The sequence below is a fragment of the Lithobates pipiens genome, unplaced genomic scaffold (genome assembly GCF_037356315.1).
Source record: "Lithobates pipiens isolate NorthernLeopardFrog02 unplaced genomic scaffold, aLitPip1_a1.2 Scaffold_28, whole genome shotgun sequence".
Lineage (NCBI taxonomy): Eukaryota > Metazoa > Chordata > Amphibia > Anura > Ranidae > Lithobates > Lithobates pipiens.
This window is the reverse complement of record NW_027507789.1, coordinates 1,484,766-1,503,067: the sequence shown is the minus strand read 5'-3', so window position 1 is coordinate 1,503,067 and position 18,302 is coordinate 1,484,766. Positions and strand designations below refer to the sequence as shown.

At 48.4% G+C, this 18,302-nt stretch overlaps 1 protein-coding gene across 1 annotated transcript in view; it reads left to right on the top strand.

Annotated features, from left to right (window-relative positions):
- The window catches only part of LOC143934988 (dynein axonemal heavy chain 9-like), a 301,551-nt gene that overhangs the window by 220,667 nt on the left and 62,582 nt on the right, over positions 1 to 18,302 (top strand). The window contains 4 exon segments of the mRNA XM_077458539.1: positions 1,482 to 1,605; positions 5,276 to 5,418; positions 14,616 to 14,777; positions 14,905 to 15,138. Coding sequence (XP_077314665.1) covers positions 1,482 to 1,605; positions 5,276 to 5,418; positions 14,616 to 14,777; positions 14,905 to 15,138 — 663 coding nt within the window.

Here is an 18,302-nt window from a genome sequence, read left to right as displayed (position 1 = left end):
ATTAAAGGGCCAGCTGAACCATAAATCATCAAGGGTTCGGAACACCTGACCATCACACCAATATTGTTGGCTTGTTGGTCATCACATTCTAAAACCTCCATTAATGTAGAACAGAGGCTTAGCTAGAACCTTCAGGGCCCCGGTGAAAGAAACCATCTCTGTCCCCCACGGTGGCAGAATGCCAGGGCCCGAGGGTGACCTTTGTGACCCTGGTAGTTCCACCACTGATGTCAGTAGTTTTTTTTTTTTTTTTCCTTATTTTTTTTTTACCATTTATTTTTTTATGTATTTTTTTTTTTTGTTTTGTTACAATTTTCTTGGAGACTTTGTGGAAATATCAGGGGTCTAAACGCAGTGCCAGGACCAGATCATCCAGTGCCCAGGGCAAAGATGCCTATTTCCCCCCCACCCTCCTTCATTATGTGCAAGCTCATGAAAAGGAGTGGGGGAGAGAGCACAGCTCACACCTACTTGCCATCTTCCCCTAGGTTCTGGATGACCTTGTCCTGGCACTGGGTATAGCATTAAATGTAACCTTCACTGGAAACATCCAAACGCCATCATTTGACAGGTGGGTCCACATCAGGGGTGGACTGACAACTCATGGGGCCCCCGGGCAATCGGAGATTATGGGGCCACACAGTATACACACACACAGTATACACACACACAGTGTACACACACACAGTATACAATCACACAGTATACACACACACAGTGTACAATCACACAGTATACACAGACATGTTTCTATTGGCTGAGAAGGTACTGGAGAGGTGGGGCAGCTATAATCTCAGGATTTTTAGAACAAAAGGATGTCGGTACGGGACATTTCAACAACATGTAAAAAAAACAAACAGATTTTTTACATACTGTCCCTGGTTTTACTGAGGCTGGCAACCCTGATGGGGCCCCCTAGTGGCTCGGGCCCTCGGGCAGTGCCTGAATGCTCAGTCCGCCCCTGTTCCACATACATATATCAGGTATAATTATCAGATGTCCATCATATTCTGACCAGAGAGCGAGTTACTCTTCTTGACTGACGCCTGTGCTGAAGGATTGCTGGTCCTAGATCATGGAACTATCATAAGTTGGGTGAATGTGAACTGATCTGTTCAATTACCGCCACATATATGGAGTTCTTGGGTTGTAGAACATGCTGGTGAGATACTTCATTGAAATAACGGAGGAGTCTGTAAGTTAGAGATGTCGGTAATGAAGGCGATGATATGTCAGCACTGCTTCCCTGTCACATCGACCTTTCATAGGAGACATGCGCTGGAAGGCTCTTCCTCAGAGGTTGTCAATGGCCGATGTCACCATCCTTTCTACACGATGAGATGAGAAGCAGAGAAGCTCTTTATCAGTATTTGGGGTTCCTGTTGGTTGTGATTTTTGAAGATTAGGGAGCAGAATGGAGATCCTAATTGAAGAATTGTCCCTTCCTCCACCACCACCTTCTTCTTTATCTCTCTCCACAGGCCGATCTTGCGAACCAGTACATCAAGGCTGGGGTGAAGAACGTGGGCACGGTGTTCCTCATGACGGACGCTCAGGTGGCCGATGAGAAGTTCCTGGTGCTGGTCAATGATTTGCTGGCCTCTGGTGAGCCATTCAGCTTCTCCTCCTACCTTCCCCTATCCCCGATCATTGGGGATGATTTATGATTGACTTTCAGGCTCGCATTGTATTCTGGTTCCTAAAATCAATGAAGATTTTCTTCAGTTTTTTGTTTGTTTTGTTTTTTATTCTGAATGTTCGCTTCATAATTTGCATATTTTAAAATACATTCTAGAGAGAGAGAGAAAAAAAAGACCCTGAAGATGTTTCTGGGAGCACAGTCTCAGTCTCAGTCTCATTCTCAGTCTCAGTCTCAGTCTCAGTCTCATTCTCATTCTCAGTCTCAGTCTCATTCTCAGTCTCATTCTCAGTCTCAGTCTCAGTCGCAGTCGCAGTCGCAGTCGCAGTCGCAGTCGCAGTCGCAGTCTCAGTCTCAGTCTCAGTCTCAGTCTCAGTCTCAGTCTCAGTCTCAGTCTCATTCTCAGTCTCAGTCTCAGTCTCAGTCTCAGTCGCAGTCTCATTCTCAGTCTCAGTCGCAGTCGCAGTCGCAGTCGCAGTCTCAGTCTCAGTCTCAGTCTCAGTCTCAGTCTCAGTCTCAGTCTCAGTCGCAGTCTCAGTCTCAGTCGCAGTCTCATTCTCAGTCTCAGTCTCAGTCTCAGTCTCAGTCGCAGTCTCAGTCTCAGTCTCAGTCTCAGTCTCAGTCTCAGTCTCAGTCTCAGTCTCAGTCTCAGTCTCAGTCTCAGTCTCAGTCTCAGTCGCAGTCTCATTCTCATTCTCAGTCTCAGTCTCAGTCTCAGTCTCAGTCGCAGTCGCAGTCTCATTCTCATTCTCATTCTCAGTCTCAGTCTCAGTCTCAGTCTCAGTCTCAGTCGCAGTCTCAGTCTCAGTCTCAGTCTCAGTCTCAGTCTCAGTCTCAGTCGCAGTCGCAGTCGCAGTCTCAGTCTCAGTCTCAGTCTCAGTCGCAGTCTCAGTCTCAGTCTCAGTCTCAGTCTCAGTCGCAGTCTCAGTCTCAGTCTCAGTCGCAGTCTCAGTCTCAGTCTCAGTCTCAGTCTCAGTCTCAGTCTCAGTCGCAGTCGCAGTCGCAGTCTCAGTCTCAGTCTCAGTCTCAGTCTCAGTCTCAGTCTCAGTCTCAGTCTCAGTCGCAGTCTCAGTCTCAGTCTCAGTCTCAGTCTCAGTCTCAGTCTCAGTCTCAGTCTCAGTCTCAGTCTCAGTCGCAGTCTCAGTCTCAGTCTCAGTCTCAGTCTCAGTCTCAGTCTCAGTCTCAGTCTCAGTCTCAGTCTCAGTCTCAGTCTCAGTCTCAGTCTCAGTCGCAGTCTCAGTCTCAGTCGCAGTCTCAGTCTCAGTCTCAGTCTCAGTCTCAGTCTCAGTCTCAGTCTCAGTCTCAGTCTCAGTCTCAGTCGCAGTCGCAGTCTCAGTCTCAGTCTCAGTCTCAGTCTCAGTCGCAGTCTCAGTCTCAGTCTCAGTCTCAGTCTCAGTCTCAGTCTCAGTCTCAGTCTCAGTCTCAGTCTCAGTCTCAGTCTCAGTCTCAGTCTCAGTCTCAGTCTCAGTCTCAGTCTCAGTCTCATCCAGGCGTACTTGTAGGTCACCAATCCACCCTAGGAGTTGTTTGCTGCTGGTAATCTGGGAGCACCACCTCTTGCACCACATGAACATGACCATTAGGTGTCCTCAGCCCCACTTGTGGGAAGACGCAGCAGGGTCCGGCACCAGTTGCAGAGGACAGAACTTGTATTAATGTCAGAGTTCAAAACTTCACAACAAGCCCATCAGGAAGGCACCGACCAGGAACACTCAGAGGATATATCAGCCATGCGTAGCAGAGCAGGTCTCAGGGGTACCTGTCTTGAGGTGAGGAATGCGGCCTGGCAAGTCTGTACCCAAATGGGAGGTCTCCAGGAAGGATGGCATGTCCCTATCCTTTCCCTACTCACCTGCAACCTCTTCTTGCCGCTAATCACTGTCCCTGCCAACGGGTGACCTGTCCCTACACTACTCACACACAAAACGCGTGCCAAGCCTGGGAGCCAGGGCCTTAAATAGGCTCTGCCTGACCCAAGATGGCTGCCAGAGCCACACAGGGTGGCGGCATCCAATTGGATTGCTTCCCCAGTGACCCAGGAAACCATAGAGGAACCAAGTTCCTCTGGTCTTCCCTTCCAACTGCTGCCGCAGTAGTGTGCCACCTACAGTGGAGAAAATAGATTGCACTTGCCTACACACATCCTGTCTCTCACGAAGGAGGACAGACTCCAGTCCAGCCCTGAAGCACAGTGGAGCCCCCTGGAGTCTGGTTGTATCGAATTTCATGAATTTCCACTCCTAATAACCTTTGGGTGCCTCCTGTCTATAGCACAGCTGGATGTTGGTTTATTTAGGGTTCAAGCTGCCGAAGGTTGGGCAATGTTTGACATTGGCAGGGGTAAGGTCAGGGGTCATGTTACCAAGCAATAATTGGAGTCAGTTACCAGCAGCTGAAGGGGATCAGTAGTAGGTGAACGGAGCCGTGGCTGGGATGTGCACAGAATGCTTTGCAATGGGAGATCCACACAGGCCTATTTATTACCACTAAGATGTGGAGAACCAGTGACGGCCCGTCCATAGGGGGCGCACAGGTGCCACCCCCCTATCCGTCCGCCCCTCCCCCATCCGTCTGCCCCCCTGATCTACATGCAGGACACATGGACTTCAATGTTTTTTGTTTTTTTTAGCACGTGATTGGAGCCAGAGGCTCTAATTAACTTTAAAAAAAAAAAAGGGGTGGGCTTGGGGCATAGAGCACTGTGTCTGAAGCCCACCCACTTGTGAGATATTAGCATATGAATATTCGCTATTGAAAAACTGATCCTCCTCCTGGCCAATCAGGAAGCGGGTCCTGAGATCCATCACCCGATTGGCTGGAAGACGCAGGGGAAGCGAGGAAGCAGCCGCCCGGAGCCCAGGGAGAGGCTGCCGCCGCCCGGAGCGCTGCCCACTAGATTTGGTAAGTGTGGGGCCCCGACTACTGACTGATTGCCCCGGGGGGGGGGGGAGGGGTGGGTGGTGCTGCCGGTTACCGACAGACAGACAGGCCAGGGGGTTTGGGGGGGGGGGTTGCCCTATTGACCGAGGGTTTGGGGGGAGGCGGCAGGTGGATTGTTTGCCACCTCCCCCAAAAAAAAGGCGCCACTGGCCTAATCCACTCCATCCAATCAGACTTCAGTCTCCTGTGGTCACATAACCAACAGATTGTGAGTAATCAAACTTCAGCCCTACAGCTGTTCTGGAACTACAAGTCCCATCATGCTTGTTCCTCTGGGCAGGGCCGGGACAAAGGGGGGGCAGGAGGGTAGCTGCCCCGGGCGCAGAGGTTTACTGTATGGATGGGGTCGCCAGTGAAGTCATTCTGATACAAGGAATTTTGACAAGCTGACGACTGCTGGGGGTAGCATCCCCTAAGCCCACACATAAAGAAGGGGGCAGTTTGGCTTCTTTGCCCTGGACGCTGGATGACCTTGTCCCAGCACTGCCTCTGGATATCACGCCTGTGGCTGTAAAAATCTTTTGCTGCCTCCTGGGACTTGTAGTTCTGCAATATGTGGAGGGTCAAGGTTTGCCTTCCCCTACAATAGATGATCTCTGGTTGCTATGGGTTACTGCACCTTGCATTATTGAACATTCTTGATGTTTAGCCGCTGTGGCTTCTGTGATTGGTCCTTGACCTCTCTGCAATGTGCAGGTGAAATCCCGGACTTGTTCCCCGATGACGAGGTGGAGAACATCATCAGCAGTGTGAGGAATGAAGTGAAGAGCCAAGGAATGCTGGACACCAGAGAGAACTGCTGGAAATTCTTCATCGACCGAGTCCGCCGACAGCTCAAGGTGAGGACAGGGGCATGGGTCTCCGATACCCACCTAGAACATAGACTTCCCACCACCCAGGGTCTCCAATACCCACCTAGATCATAGACTTCCCACCACCCAGGGTCTCCGATCCCCACCTAGAACATAGACTTCCCACCACCCAGGGTCTCCGATACCCACCTAGAACATAGACTTCCCACCACCCAGGGTCTCCGATACCCACCTAGAACATAGACTTCCCACCACCCAGGGTCTCCAATACCCACCTAGAACATAGACTTCCCACCACCCAGGGTCTCCGATACCCACCTAGATCATAGACTTCCCACCACCGAGGGTCTCCAATACCCACCTAGAACATAGACTTCCCACCACCCAGGGTCTCCAATACCCACCTAGATCATAGACTTCCCACCACCCAGGGTCTCCGATCCCCACCTAGAACATAGACTTCCCACCACCCAGGGTCTCCGATACCCACCTAGAACATAGACTTCCCACCACCCAGGGTCTCCGATACCCACCTAGAACATAGACTTCCCACCACCCAGGGTCTCCAATACCCACCTAGAACATAGACTTCCCACCACCCAGGGTCTCCGATACCCACCTAGAACATAGACTTCCCACCACCCAGGGTCTCCAATACCCACCTAGATCATAGACTTCCCACCACCCAGGGTCTCCGATACCCACCTAGAACATAGACTTCCCACCACCCAGGGTCTCCAATACCCACCTAGAACATAGACTTCCCATCACCCAGGGTCTCTGATACCCAACTAGATCATAGACTTCCCACCACCCAGGGTCTCCGATACTCACCTAGATCATAGACTTCCCACCACCCAGGGTCTCCGATACTCACCTAGATCATAGACTTCCCACCACCCAGGGTCTCCGATTACTCACCTAGATCATAGACTTCCCACCACCCAGGGTCTCCGATACCCACCTAGATCATAGACTTTCCACCACCCAGGGTCTCCAATACTCACCTAGATCATAGACTTCCCACCACCCAGGGTCTCCGATACCCACCTAGAACATAGACTTCCCACCACCCAGGGTCTCCGATACCCACCTAGATCATAGACTTCCCACCACCCAGGGTCTCCAATACCCACCTAGTTCATAGACTTCCCACCACCCAGGGTCTCCGATACCCACCTAGATCATAGACTTCCCACCACCCAGGGTCTCCGATACCCACCTAGAACATAGACTTCCCACCACCCAGGGTCTCCGATACCCACCTAGATCATAGACTTCCCACCACCCAGGGTCTCCGATACCCACCTAGATCATAGACTTCCCTCCACCCAGGGTCTCCAATACCCACCTAGATCATAGACTTCCCACCACCCAGGGTCTCCGATACCCACCTAGAACATAGACTTCCCTCCACCCAGGGTCTCCAATACCCACCTAGATCATAGACTTCCCACCACCCAGGGTCTCCGATACCCACCTAGAACATAGACTTCCCACTACCCAGTATAGTTTAGTTATACCATTCATTACTGTTGTCCTTTCGAGTAGTAAATCTTTATTTTTATTTTTTTACTTTTTTTATTAAGATTTTCACATATAAACAAAATATAAAAAAAGAGAGCAAAACAAACAACAACAACCCATAAATACAAAAAAAGTATCAAAATAACTAAAAAAACAACAAAGGGGCTGCACTGAACCAGGCCTCACAGGACCCAACCACAGGAAGTGCACTGTGTTGTTTTCTATGACAGGTGCACTTAGAAGGCGGCCTGATGCCCACTTAAAGTGATTGTAAACCTCAGACATGAAATAGGAACAAAGCACATCCCTCTATAGTGTGTACTTGTCTCAGTCCAGAGCACTAAGTGTCATTTCCGTCTGCTGCCTCCTTCCTCTGCTATCAGCATGAGTTACTTCTGAAGAGTTTTCCTGACACCAAGAGATAAAAGGTGACAGGGGAGGGAGCCCCAGCACACAGCCTGGGATTGACAGCCTTAGCTATGTTCCTGTGCGCTTTGTGAAGGAGGTGTGTCTCTTCCCTCCAATCAGCTGTCAAAGCTCTTCTTACTGAGCTCTGCAAAGTGTAACTTAAAGGGGTTGTAAAGGTAAATGTTTTTTCACCTAAATGCATTCTATACATTAAGGTGAAAAACCATCTGACACTGCCGGCGCCCCCAGCCCCCCCGTTTTACTTACCTGACCCCTCGAAAGTCCCGCGCTCGCCCCCCAACGTCCTTTCCACCGTTCAGCCTGGCCGCTGATTGGCTGGAGTGGATGGATGGAAAGCAGCGCAGCCATTGGCTTGTGCTGCTGTCAATCACATCCACTGACGCGGAGCGCCGGGGGGCGGGGCCGTGTGATACAGCGAGCGGCTATAGCCGCAGGCTGTATCACGGGAGCGCGCCCGCAGGTGCTTCTCGCCATGCGAGGGAACGCGCATGAATGTGAGAAGCATCTGCGGGAGGAAGCCGAGACAGCCGCCGAGGGACCCCAGAAGAGGAGGTTCGCGGCCACTCTGTGCAAAATGAGCTGCACAGTGGAGGGAAGTATAACATGTTTGTTATTTAAAAAAAAAAAAAAAAAAATTTCACTTTACAATCCCTTTAACGAAAACCTGAAAATTCGAAAATGTGAAAATCCGAAATAACTATTAAATGATGGCTGTTGGTGAACGTAACAAATACGAATTTATCCGAAGTTACGATTATTTGAAATAACTAATGTCGTATCTAAACAAATGGAATGGAACTAATTAGTAATAATAACAAAACAAATAAATACAATTCTAGGGTTCTCCCAGCCTTCCTCTACATTTTTAAGAAAGAAAGTGATAAACTCCCCCCCTTCACCAAATTCATTAGAAAATAACAGTCTTTGGAAATTTGAATTTCGAATAAAATAGAAAAGAATAGAATAGAAAAAAAACATAGAATAGAATGTCACAGATCAGCTGCGGAGCTGATCAGTGTCTTACCTTTACGGCTGCGGGTCGGCTGGCACCTGTTGTTCCACTAGCTTGTGTTCAGCTCTGCTGCACTCTGCAGCTATGGGTGTCGCCGGCCTCATCTGTTGCTTCATTATGTCATTCCTTCCTGCTACTTCCTGTCCAGCCCCCCCCCATGTGCTTCTCTATTTAAATTCCTTCCAGAGCAGCTTTTGGCTGCTTGAGCAACACTTGTTTCTGAGCCCCCTTCATGTATCCTGCTTTAACCCGACCTCTGGTGAACTGATCTCTTGTGTACTGACTCAGCTTGTCCTGATTACGTCGTCTGCAGCCCGCCCTGACCTTGGCTCGCTGTCTGGCTCTCCTTTGTTTCGTCCATCCATCCATCCTTGTCTGACTGTGTCTTCTGGTACTCCCCTAGTGAGCAGGGTGGACCCGGGGGGTCGTGACCTGGGGTCAGCATGCAGCGGAAGCCAAAACCCTCATGAGGGGGTCCCTGGCAGAATACCAGCTGGCCCTTAGACTCCACGCCCTGGGGGATCCCGTGTCACCTGCTCACCTGTGGGCTCACTGTAGTAGTACCGTGACAAATACATTTTGAAAAAACAATAGAAAAGAATAAATTAGAGTATAACAATCTTCCAAAATTCGAATTTCAAATAGAGTAAATTTTGAATTCGATTGAATTTGGAAAAATAGAGTTTGAGAACCAATAAATGAATCAAATTCAGAAAACGCATTAAACGAATTGAACTGAATGAAATTATTCAAATAATCGAAACGCAGTGAAAGAAATGTTTTGGTTCTGCACATGTCTAACCCAAATAAAGATGGTGCCGTCCTGAGGAGGAGGAAGGCAGATGACGGCGTTGTCAGGGGGAGTCGTGTGATCTCGGTGAGAGATAATAAACACCAGGCAGGGGGACACTCACACATTGCTCAGCATGCTGCACCTGGAATCACAGAGCATCTATCTGATGACAGGTCCACTTTAAAGGTTTTATATTGTGGTGTTTTGTCGGCGGAGCGCGCTGACGCATTTCATATCTGAGTGGACATAATTTGTGGCACTCTGATGATGGAATTGATGAAATGATTACATTGTATCATGTGTGATGAGGATTCCTCCTCCTCCTCCTCCTCCTCCTCGGGCCCTCAGGCAGGTGCAGCTCTTTGGCTGTCGCAGCATTTTTTTTTTTTGTCAGCGATTTCGGAGGACTGAGCGCGTCGCTCTTGCTCTCTTCCCCTCCTCCATTCATTATGGGAGGCAACAGATGGCGCCGGTTATGTGCAAACAGCAGAAAAAAAGAAAAGAAAAGAACCATTCGGATGTGATTATCCAATCAATGCGTTTTCAAAAAACACGTCTGAAAGATGATTAGCCGGCCGGCATCCTTCGGAAACAATGATTAGCCCATTCAGACGCCCGATATCCCCAGAAAGGGCTCCGCCGCCTCTGATTGCACAAATGTTTTGTGTCTGAAGAACATCCGTAAATATCACAGAGAGGCGAGCGCGAGCTGCGGGGAACAGAAGCCGCGGAGTTCCCCTAATTACAGCCTCCGAAAACGCTGACTTCAGAGAGTTCCGGGGACGCAACGCACAGCCGCCCGTCATTAGAGAATTCTCCTTCATTGGGGTGACGTAGGAGGCGATCGGCGGGCTTTCCATCAACTTCCCTTTGTGAGCCGAGGAATCACTTCCATACTTCGCTTCAATAGGAAATGATGAATGTCACAGACGGCGCCATTCACCGCGGACGCGTTGGGGGTTACTGACCCGCCCCGTGTGGCTTCTTACACCATGACGCCAAAAGTATTGAGACACCTGCCTTTACACACACCTGAACATTAATGACATCTAGGGCCAGGGGCGTAACTATAGGGGGTGCAGCAGTCGCGACCGCAACTGGGCCCTGTGATGCAGGGGGCCCATGCAGCCCCCTCTACATATGGCCGACAGCAGCATAGGCAGCTAGCACACACTATTACATACCCCCTCCATATCCCCCTGGGGACAGGGACCCCTTCTCACCTGGGGGCAGTAACTTCATCTGCCCTGGAGAAAAGGACCTTATCTCTTCTGGGGACGGGGACCCCATCCTGCCTAGGGACAGTCCCCCAATGGGGCACCTAAAAATGTAAAAAAAATAAAAAATAAAAACTACTGATATCAGTGGTGGAACTACAGGGCTCACAAAGGTCATACCTGTGACCACGCCCTGGAGTTCCACCGCTGGACTCGGAGGGAAGAGCCCTGGCTGGGGTTCAGGGGGGCCCTTCATGGTTTCTTGCATCGGGGCCCTGAAGGTTCTAGTTACGCCACTGTCTAGGGCCGAAACAACTAATCGATTAATCGAAAACTTATGATAATAAAAAAAATCGATAATTATGAAATGAATCGATTAATCGGCCAGTAACATAATGGGGTTAAAAAAACTAAAATGAGCCCTTTATAGTACAAAAAGAGAAAATCGCCACTGTAAATATCACTTTCACTGTCCCAAAGTAAAAAATGAACCCCTTACAGTAGCGATTTGCTCTTTTTGTACCTCATTATGTTATTAAACATCTCAGGCCCGGGTCACACCTCTGTGTGTTTTTTGGTGCTTTGTGCAGAAACGCACTACACTTCATTTCCATGGTTTCCTATGGGACACCTTCACATCCAGGATTTCTTCATCTGCTGCGTATTTGCAAAAGACGAGGACTTTTTTTTTTTAACGCAAAACGATGCAATTGTGTTTTTTTGGTTCAATACACTTCAATGGAGAAGCTGCAGAAAAGCAATGTAATAATGCGTTTTTGTGGCAATTTGTGTTTTTTTAATCTGCCCAACAACAAATTGGCCCCAAAAAATGTAAAAATGCAAATCGCAGCAAAATTACCTTTTTCATTTTAAGGTTATTAACCGATTAATCGAAACAATAATCAGCCAACTAATCGATTATGAAAATAATCGTTAGTTGCGGCCCTAATGACCCCCCCAGTCTTAGTCCGGAGGGTTCAATATTGAGTTGGCCCTTTGCAGCTATAACAGCTTCAGCTCTTCTGGGAAGGCCGTCCACAAGGTTTAGGAGGGTATCTATGGGAATGTTTGACCATTCTTCCAGAAGACCATTTGTGAGGTCAGGCACTGATGTTGGATGAGAAGGCCTGGATCACAGTCTCCATTCTAATTCAAAAGTGTTCTATGAGTGCAGGCCATTGAACCCTCCGGACTAAGACTGGGATGTCATTAAAGAGGAAGTAAACCCTGATGAGTTTACTTCCTCTTTCATTCCCTGCAAAGGTAAAGCATAATGGACTACTATGCATCGCATCGCATAGTAGTCCATTATGTGTCACTTACCTGACACAGGAGCCAGCGATGTCACCGCTGTCCCCTGTAGTTCGGCGCATTCATCTTCTCAGTGGGGTCTCGCAGCTCCGCCGCTGTCATTCGACGAAGCCGCGATGACGTCACTCCCGCGCATGCGCACGGGAAGCCAAGACGCGCGGCATTGCACGGCATCTTCGTCATCGAGGATGCCACGCTCAGTGCGCCTGCGTGCCGCTGTCTACGTCGCATGCGCCGCAGACAGCGGTGCCCGTCTTCGGGGAAAAAACATCTCCTAAACCGTGTAGGTTTGGGAGATATTTCTTGGACCTACAGGTAAGCCTTAATCTAGGCCTTAATCTAGGCTTACCTGTAGGTCAAAGTGGTTTGTAAGGGTTTACAACCACTTTAAAGGTCATGTGTGTGTGTGTAGAGGCAGGCGTCCCAATACTTTTGATATCATAGTGTAGCTAGGTGGCTGGCGCCCCTTTTGAGCTGCCCAGCAATTCGTTGCCCCTTAGCGTCCCAATACTTTTGGTAATGTAGTGTATTTTCTAACTTGCTTGATTTTCCGGACCTTATGAGTTACATCGTGATAATAATAATACAAAAAAATAAAATAATACAGAGCGTACTTTTTTTAAATTTTTTATTTTTTTATTTTATTGAACTTTATTGAAGCTGTATTTGGTACAATTTCAATAAAACGTTATTATAAAAAAAAAAAAAAAAGTACACTCTGTATTATTTTTTTTGTATTATTATTATTATTATTATTATTATTATTATTATCACAATGTAACTCATAAGGTCAGGAAAATCCAGCAAGTTAGAAAATACACAATATTAAGAAAGTAAAAATATCAAAGCAGGAATAAAGTAAGACAATTCAACCACAAATGTGTAACATCAAATGGTAATACATTCCACGTGGGGGCAGGGGCAGACTGACAACTCACGGGGCCCCCGGACAATCAGAGATTATGGGGCCACACAGTATACAATCACTCAGTATACACAGACATGTTTCTATTGGCTGAGAAGGTACTGGAGAGGCGGGGCAGCTATAATCTCTGGATTTTTAGAACAAAAGGATGCCGGTAAGGGGCATTTCAGAGACGGATGTAAAACAAACACAGATTTGTACTGTCCCTGGTTTTACATGAGGCCGGCAACCCTGATGGGGCCCCCTAGTGGCCTGGGGCCCTCGGGCAGTGCCCGAATGGTCAGTCCGCCCCTGCGTGGAGGTGATGTGCTGATGATAAATATATCAAATGCAGAACATAAAAAGGGGAACCCTACACGGAATGGATAAAGGAAGGGGGTGCCCTTCAAAAGAGAGCCCCCCCCCCCCCCGATGCTCCTCCCGACCCCCGCACCAGAGCACCAATTATATAGGTAGAGTTAAAAAACGCTTGGATGGGCGGAGTCTCCATTGGCTTCTTAGGTGTCCTCTGTGGTGACATTTCCATGCCAGGCCTCGGCCCTTTCCATCCCTTCGGCTGGTCTTTGGTCAGCCTGGCAGGCTAATCGGATGAAAAGGTCCAAAGACACAGAGATGGGGGAGGGGCGGCAAGTGATTAATTCAGCCATTGCCGAAACCCAAAACTGAAATATGGGACAAATTGAATAGGCGGGAGCAGGGAATGTGCCGGCCGTGCCGGCGTCCGTCACGGGTCCGTCCTGCTCTCTGCGGTGACATTCCAGGTTATAGAAGGTAAAACGCTTTTTTGTTTTGAGTCTCCGGAAAACGATTTTCTCTCGCTGAATATTAGTGACGGGGAAATTGCATCCCGTCTGACTGTCTTCACCTCGGAGGAGAAAATTAAATGTTGGTCTTTTCCTTGCAAAGAGATGCGAGGCGACTCTTCTGACCGAGCCGTCATTTCCCGGTAAGATATTTCCGGACCCGTCCCGCCGATTATCCGATGACATTTAAAGTGCGAAATGTTACAACGTACACCAGGAAACGCGGCACGGGTGCCAAGAACACTGCCAGTTTCACCAACATATCCAAATGGAACACTTAATGTAATCGTATTACATTTCATATAGGAAAAACCTAAAATGGATATACAGTATCTGACAAAAGTAAGTACACCCCTCAGTGACATGTCTTCTCTCTTGTCATGTGACAACACTGAAGAAATTACACTTGTCTACAATGTAAAGTAGTGAGTGTACAGCTTGTATAACAGTGTAAATTTCCTGTCCCCTCAAAATAACTCAACACACAGCCATTAATGTCTAAACCGCTAAGTCAGTACACCCCTAAGGGAAAATGTCCAAATTGCGCCCAATTAGCCATTTTCCCTCCCCCGGTGTCATGTGACTCTTTAGTGTTACAAGGTCTCAGGTGTGAATGGGGAGCAGGTGTGTTACATTTGGTCTTATCGCTCTCACTCTCTCATACTAGTTACAACGTCTTCCAATCCTCTGGGAAGACCTTCCACAAGATTTGGTGAATTTGTGGCCATTTGTGAGGTCAAGTACTGATGTTGAAGAAGATCTGTCTCCCAGTCAGAGTTTCAGTTCATCCCAAAGGTGTTCAGTAGGGTTGAGGTCAGGGCTCTGTGCAGGCAACTTAAGTTCCTTCACACCAAACTGGTCAGACCACGTCTTTTTGGAGCTGACTTGGTTGCATCGGACACAGTCATGGAGTAGCAGAAAAGGGTCTTCCCCAAACTGGTGCCACAAGGTTGGAAGACCACAATAAGCAGAAAACATTTTGTATGATATATTATTAACGTACCCTTCACTGGAGCCGCCTGAACTCCATGGGATGTGTCCACATATTTTGGCCATGTAGCATATGAGTAAGGCAGAAGGTTATGTTACTAAAGTTCTACCGTATATAATTATATAGGTGTATGGTGGGTAGTTCTATCACCAAAGTTTTGGAAAGTTCTTCATTTCGTGATACTTGTTGGCTTAGAAGTTATTTTTTTATTTCCAGGTCGCTTTGTGTTTCTCTCCCGTCGGAAACAAGCTGCGAGTTCGAAGCAGAAAATTCCCAGCGGTGGTCAATTGTACAGCGATAGATTGGTTCCACGAGTGGCCACGGGAGGCGCTGGAGTCCGTCAGTCTTAGATTCCTCCAGGAAACAGAGAACATTGAGGTGAGAACCTATATATATAGGCGTAACGTAGAAAAGTCGTGTTGTGGAGCAGACGTGGAAGGATTGTATGACGGGTCCTTGTGAATAGGGATCTATTCATGTGGTTTTCTTTTGCTTTTTACTTCAGCTGTCCGTCAAAGAGTCGATAAGTAAATTCATGGCTTATGTGCACACGAGCGTCAACGAGATGTCCAAAAGCTACCTGACCAACGAGCGGCGCTACAACTACACCACGCCCAAGTCCTTCCTGGAGCAGATCAAGCTGTATCAGAACCTTCTCAACAAGAAAGGAAAAGAGCTGGCGGCCAAGATGGAACGTCTGGAGAATGGACTAGAGAAGCTAAACAGCACCTCTGCCCAGGTGAGAACCAGAGAAACCACGTGCTGGATCTCCAGCCTTCTCCAGGAGAGGTGTTCTGTGGCCCTCCTGCCTCGTGTTGTGGCCCTCCTGTCCCACCATTGCGGCAGACCAAAGCACAACTTTAGTTCCTGCAGCCACTGCCAAGTGTACAATCTGGACCAAGTTTTGTTGCTCCCACCATATTATCTTTTGGGGTCATTGTTGGTAATTAATCCAACCATTAGTGCCACAGATGACGTATTAATGGGCATTACCGAGACTAATTGTTGCCATGCTAAGCAATTCTGTTGCTTTTGGTTTCTTTGTTCAGTCATCATTGATCATCATTGATCAGCCTCAGTTTCTGGCTGCCTAGTTCAAGTTTACTTTGATTAATGTCTACACAACCCGATTACCGCGCGTAGTACTGTGGGCTCCTTGAGGGTAGGGACCAATGTGAGTGTGCAATGTACAGGGACAATTGTAGACACTCAGGTTGAACTGGATGGACTGGTGTCTTTATTCAACCTTACTAACTATGAAACTACTCGGATCCCAAAAGTGGGAATATCAATGTGTGTATGACGAGCCTATAAAACCAAGTCATGCTTGCAGGGCCGTTTTTAAGGCTGGGCAAAAAACGGGCAGCTGCCCTGGGCCCTGTCATTGTTGTGGGGCCCAAAGCACCTGCCTCATACTTTTAAGTCTAGCTGCTATTTAATATATGTCTCAGAGCAGGTGGAGAGTGAAATTGCATGGAGGGGGGGCCCCCAAGAAAATTTTTGCCCAGGGTCCAATCAATATTAAAGACGGCCCTGCATGCTTGTTGGGTAGGGGCAGCATGGTGGGGCAGGCAGTAAACACACAGGGTCCAGATTTAGCAAAAAAATATATTGTAACGGCGAAGTCAACAGTACAAACAGGGCCGGCGGGAAGCTCACCCGTCCGGGGTCACCTACAGCTGAGGAGTAGATGATCAGCGGAGAGAAGATGCCAACAGCGTCTGTCATGAGGAGCGAAGTGCAGCTTGGCCGGTCCAAGCCAAAGGAAGGCTTCCTGAAGGGGTAGACATGGGTCCTCCTCTCTCCCTACTCAAACGGAACCTTTCCCTATTCCTATCCACTGTCCCCGACAGACGGGGTTCCTGTCCCTATTCTGTCCACTCGCCAAAAGTACACCAAGCCCATCAACCAGGGTCTTAAATAGACTTTAGAATACAACAAAAGGGAGGGGGGCGTACCGATCATGTGCATTACCATAACCCAACTGCATGTCATGCACAAGAAGCCTGTCTAGGAAAACCAATGAGACGTCCACCCAAATCCATCATCTTCAGCCGATGGCATGGGAAGACCCCATAGACCCCATAGTGTCCAGGAACGACTAATGTGTTTAGAGTCAAGGCCTCTTCCTCAGAGCCAGAAAGTTTTGGTTGGTTGGATTTTGGCTCTGAGGAAGAAGTCAGCCGGTCCTGGGCGCTGTGGGGTCTTCTTATGCCATCAGTTGAATATGGTGGATTTGGTGGCAGTTTCATCGGTTTTTGTAGACAAGGTTGTGCATGACATGCATTTGTGAGTATGCACTAGGACAGCGAGCCCTCTTATTTCTTGCTTTCTAGCTTAACGATGCCCACAATCCTGAGAGGGCAGCAAGACGGTCGTGCTCTATACCTCCAAAATTAGCTATGAGGAGAGTCCTTTTCATTTCTAAACACCATACCTGAGCGTAGGAGGTTACAATTTTTATGCACTTCTTAAATAGACTCTGACTGACCCAAGATGGCCACCAGAGTCTCAAGGGGAGCCGCCATCCAATGAGATAGCTGCCTGAGGAAACCATAGAAGAACTGAGTTCCTTCCCCATCTGCATTGCTGCTACGGTCGAGTGCCATCTGCAGTGGAGATTAAAGACTGCACCTGTCTGCATGCTCATTCCATATTAAAAGGCAAACTTACACTATATTACCAAAAGTATTGGGACGCCTGCCTTTTCATGCACATGAACTTTAATGGCATCCCGATCTTAGTCCGTAGGGTTCAATATTGAGTTGGCCCACCCCTTTGCAGCTATAACTCTTCTGGGAAGGCCGTCCACAAGGTGTCTATGGGAATGTTTAACCATTATTTTAGAAGCGCATTTGTGAGGTCAGGCACTGATATTGGGCGAGGAGACCTGCCTCACAGTCTCCACTCTAATTCATCCCAAAGGTGTTCTATGGGGTTGAGGTCAGGACTCTGTGCAGGCCAGTCAAGTTCCTCCACCCCAAACTCGCTGATCCATGTCTTTATGGACCTTGCTTTGTGCGCTGGTGGGTAGTCATGTTGGAACAGGAAGGGGCCGTCCCCAAACTGTTCTTACAAAGTTGGGAGCATGAAATTGTCCAAAATGTTTTGGTATGCTGAGGCCTTAAAGTGGTTGTATACTCGATTTTTTAACTTTTACCTACAGGAAAGCCTATAATAAGGCCTATAATAAGGCTTACCTGTAAGTAAAAAAAATATCTCCTAAACCTGTACGGTTTAGGAGATATTCCCCTCGGTATGCACCGCTGACTGCAGCGGCGCATGCGCACGAGGGGATTCTCGGCCTGAAAATCCGGCAGTGGCCGGCCGGCCGGAATGAAATCTCCCGCGCGCATGTGCGGGGGTGACGATATCGCGGCTCCGGCCACTCACAGCGCCGGAGCCGCGATACCCAGAAGAAATGCCGAGGGAGCATGTCAGCTCCCTCGGCGTGGATCGGGCCAGATGTCGGGGCCTCGTTCTAAGGTAAGTATTTCATAATGAGCTAGTATGCGGTGCATACTAGCTCATTATGCCTTTTGCTTTGCAGGTTTAAAAAAAAAAAAAATGTGCGGGTTTACTACCGCTTTAAGAGTTCCCTTCACTGGAACTAAGGGGCCAAGCCCAACCCCTGAGGAGCAACCCCCAAACCACATAATCCCCCTTCCCCCACACTATAATCCTTCCTCCACCAAATTATTTGGACCAGTGCCCAAAGCAAGGTCTATAAAGATATGGATGAGCGAGTTTGGAGTGGAGGAACTTAACTGGCCTGCACAGAGTCCTGACCTCAACCCGATAGAACACCTCTGGGAGGAATTAGAGTGGGGAATGTGAGCCAGGCCTTCTCATCCAACATCTGACCTCACAAATGCCCTTCTGGAAGAATGGTCAAACATTCCC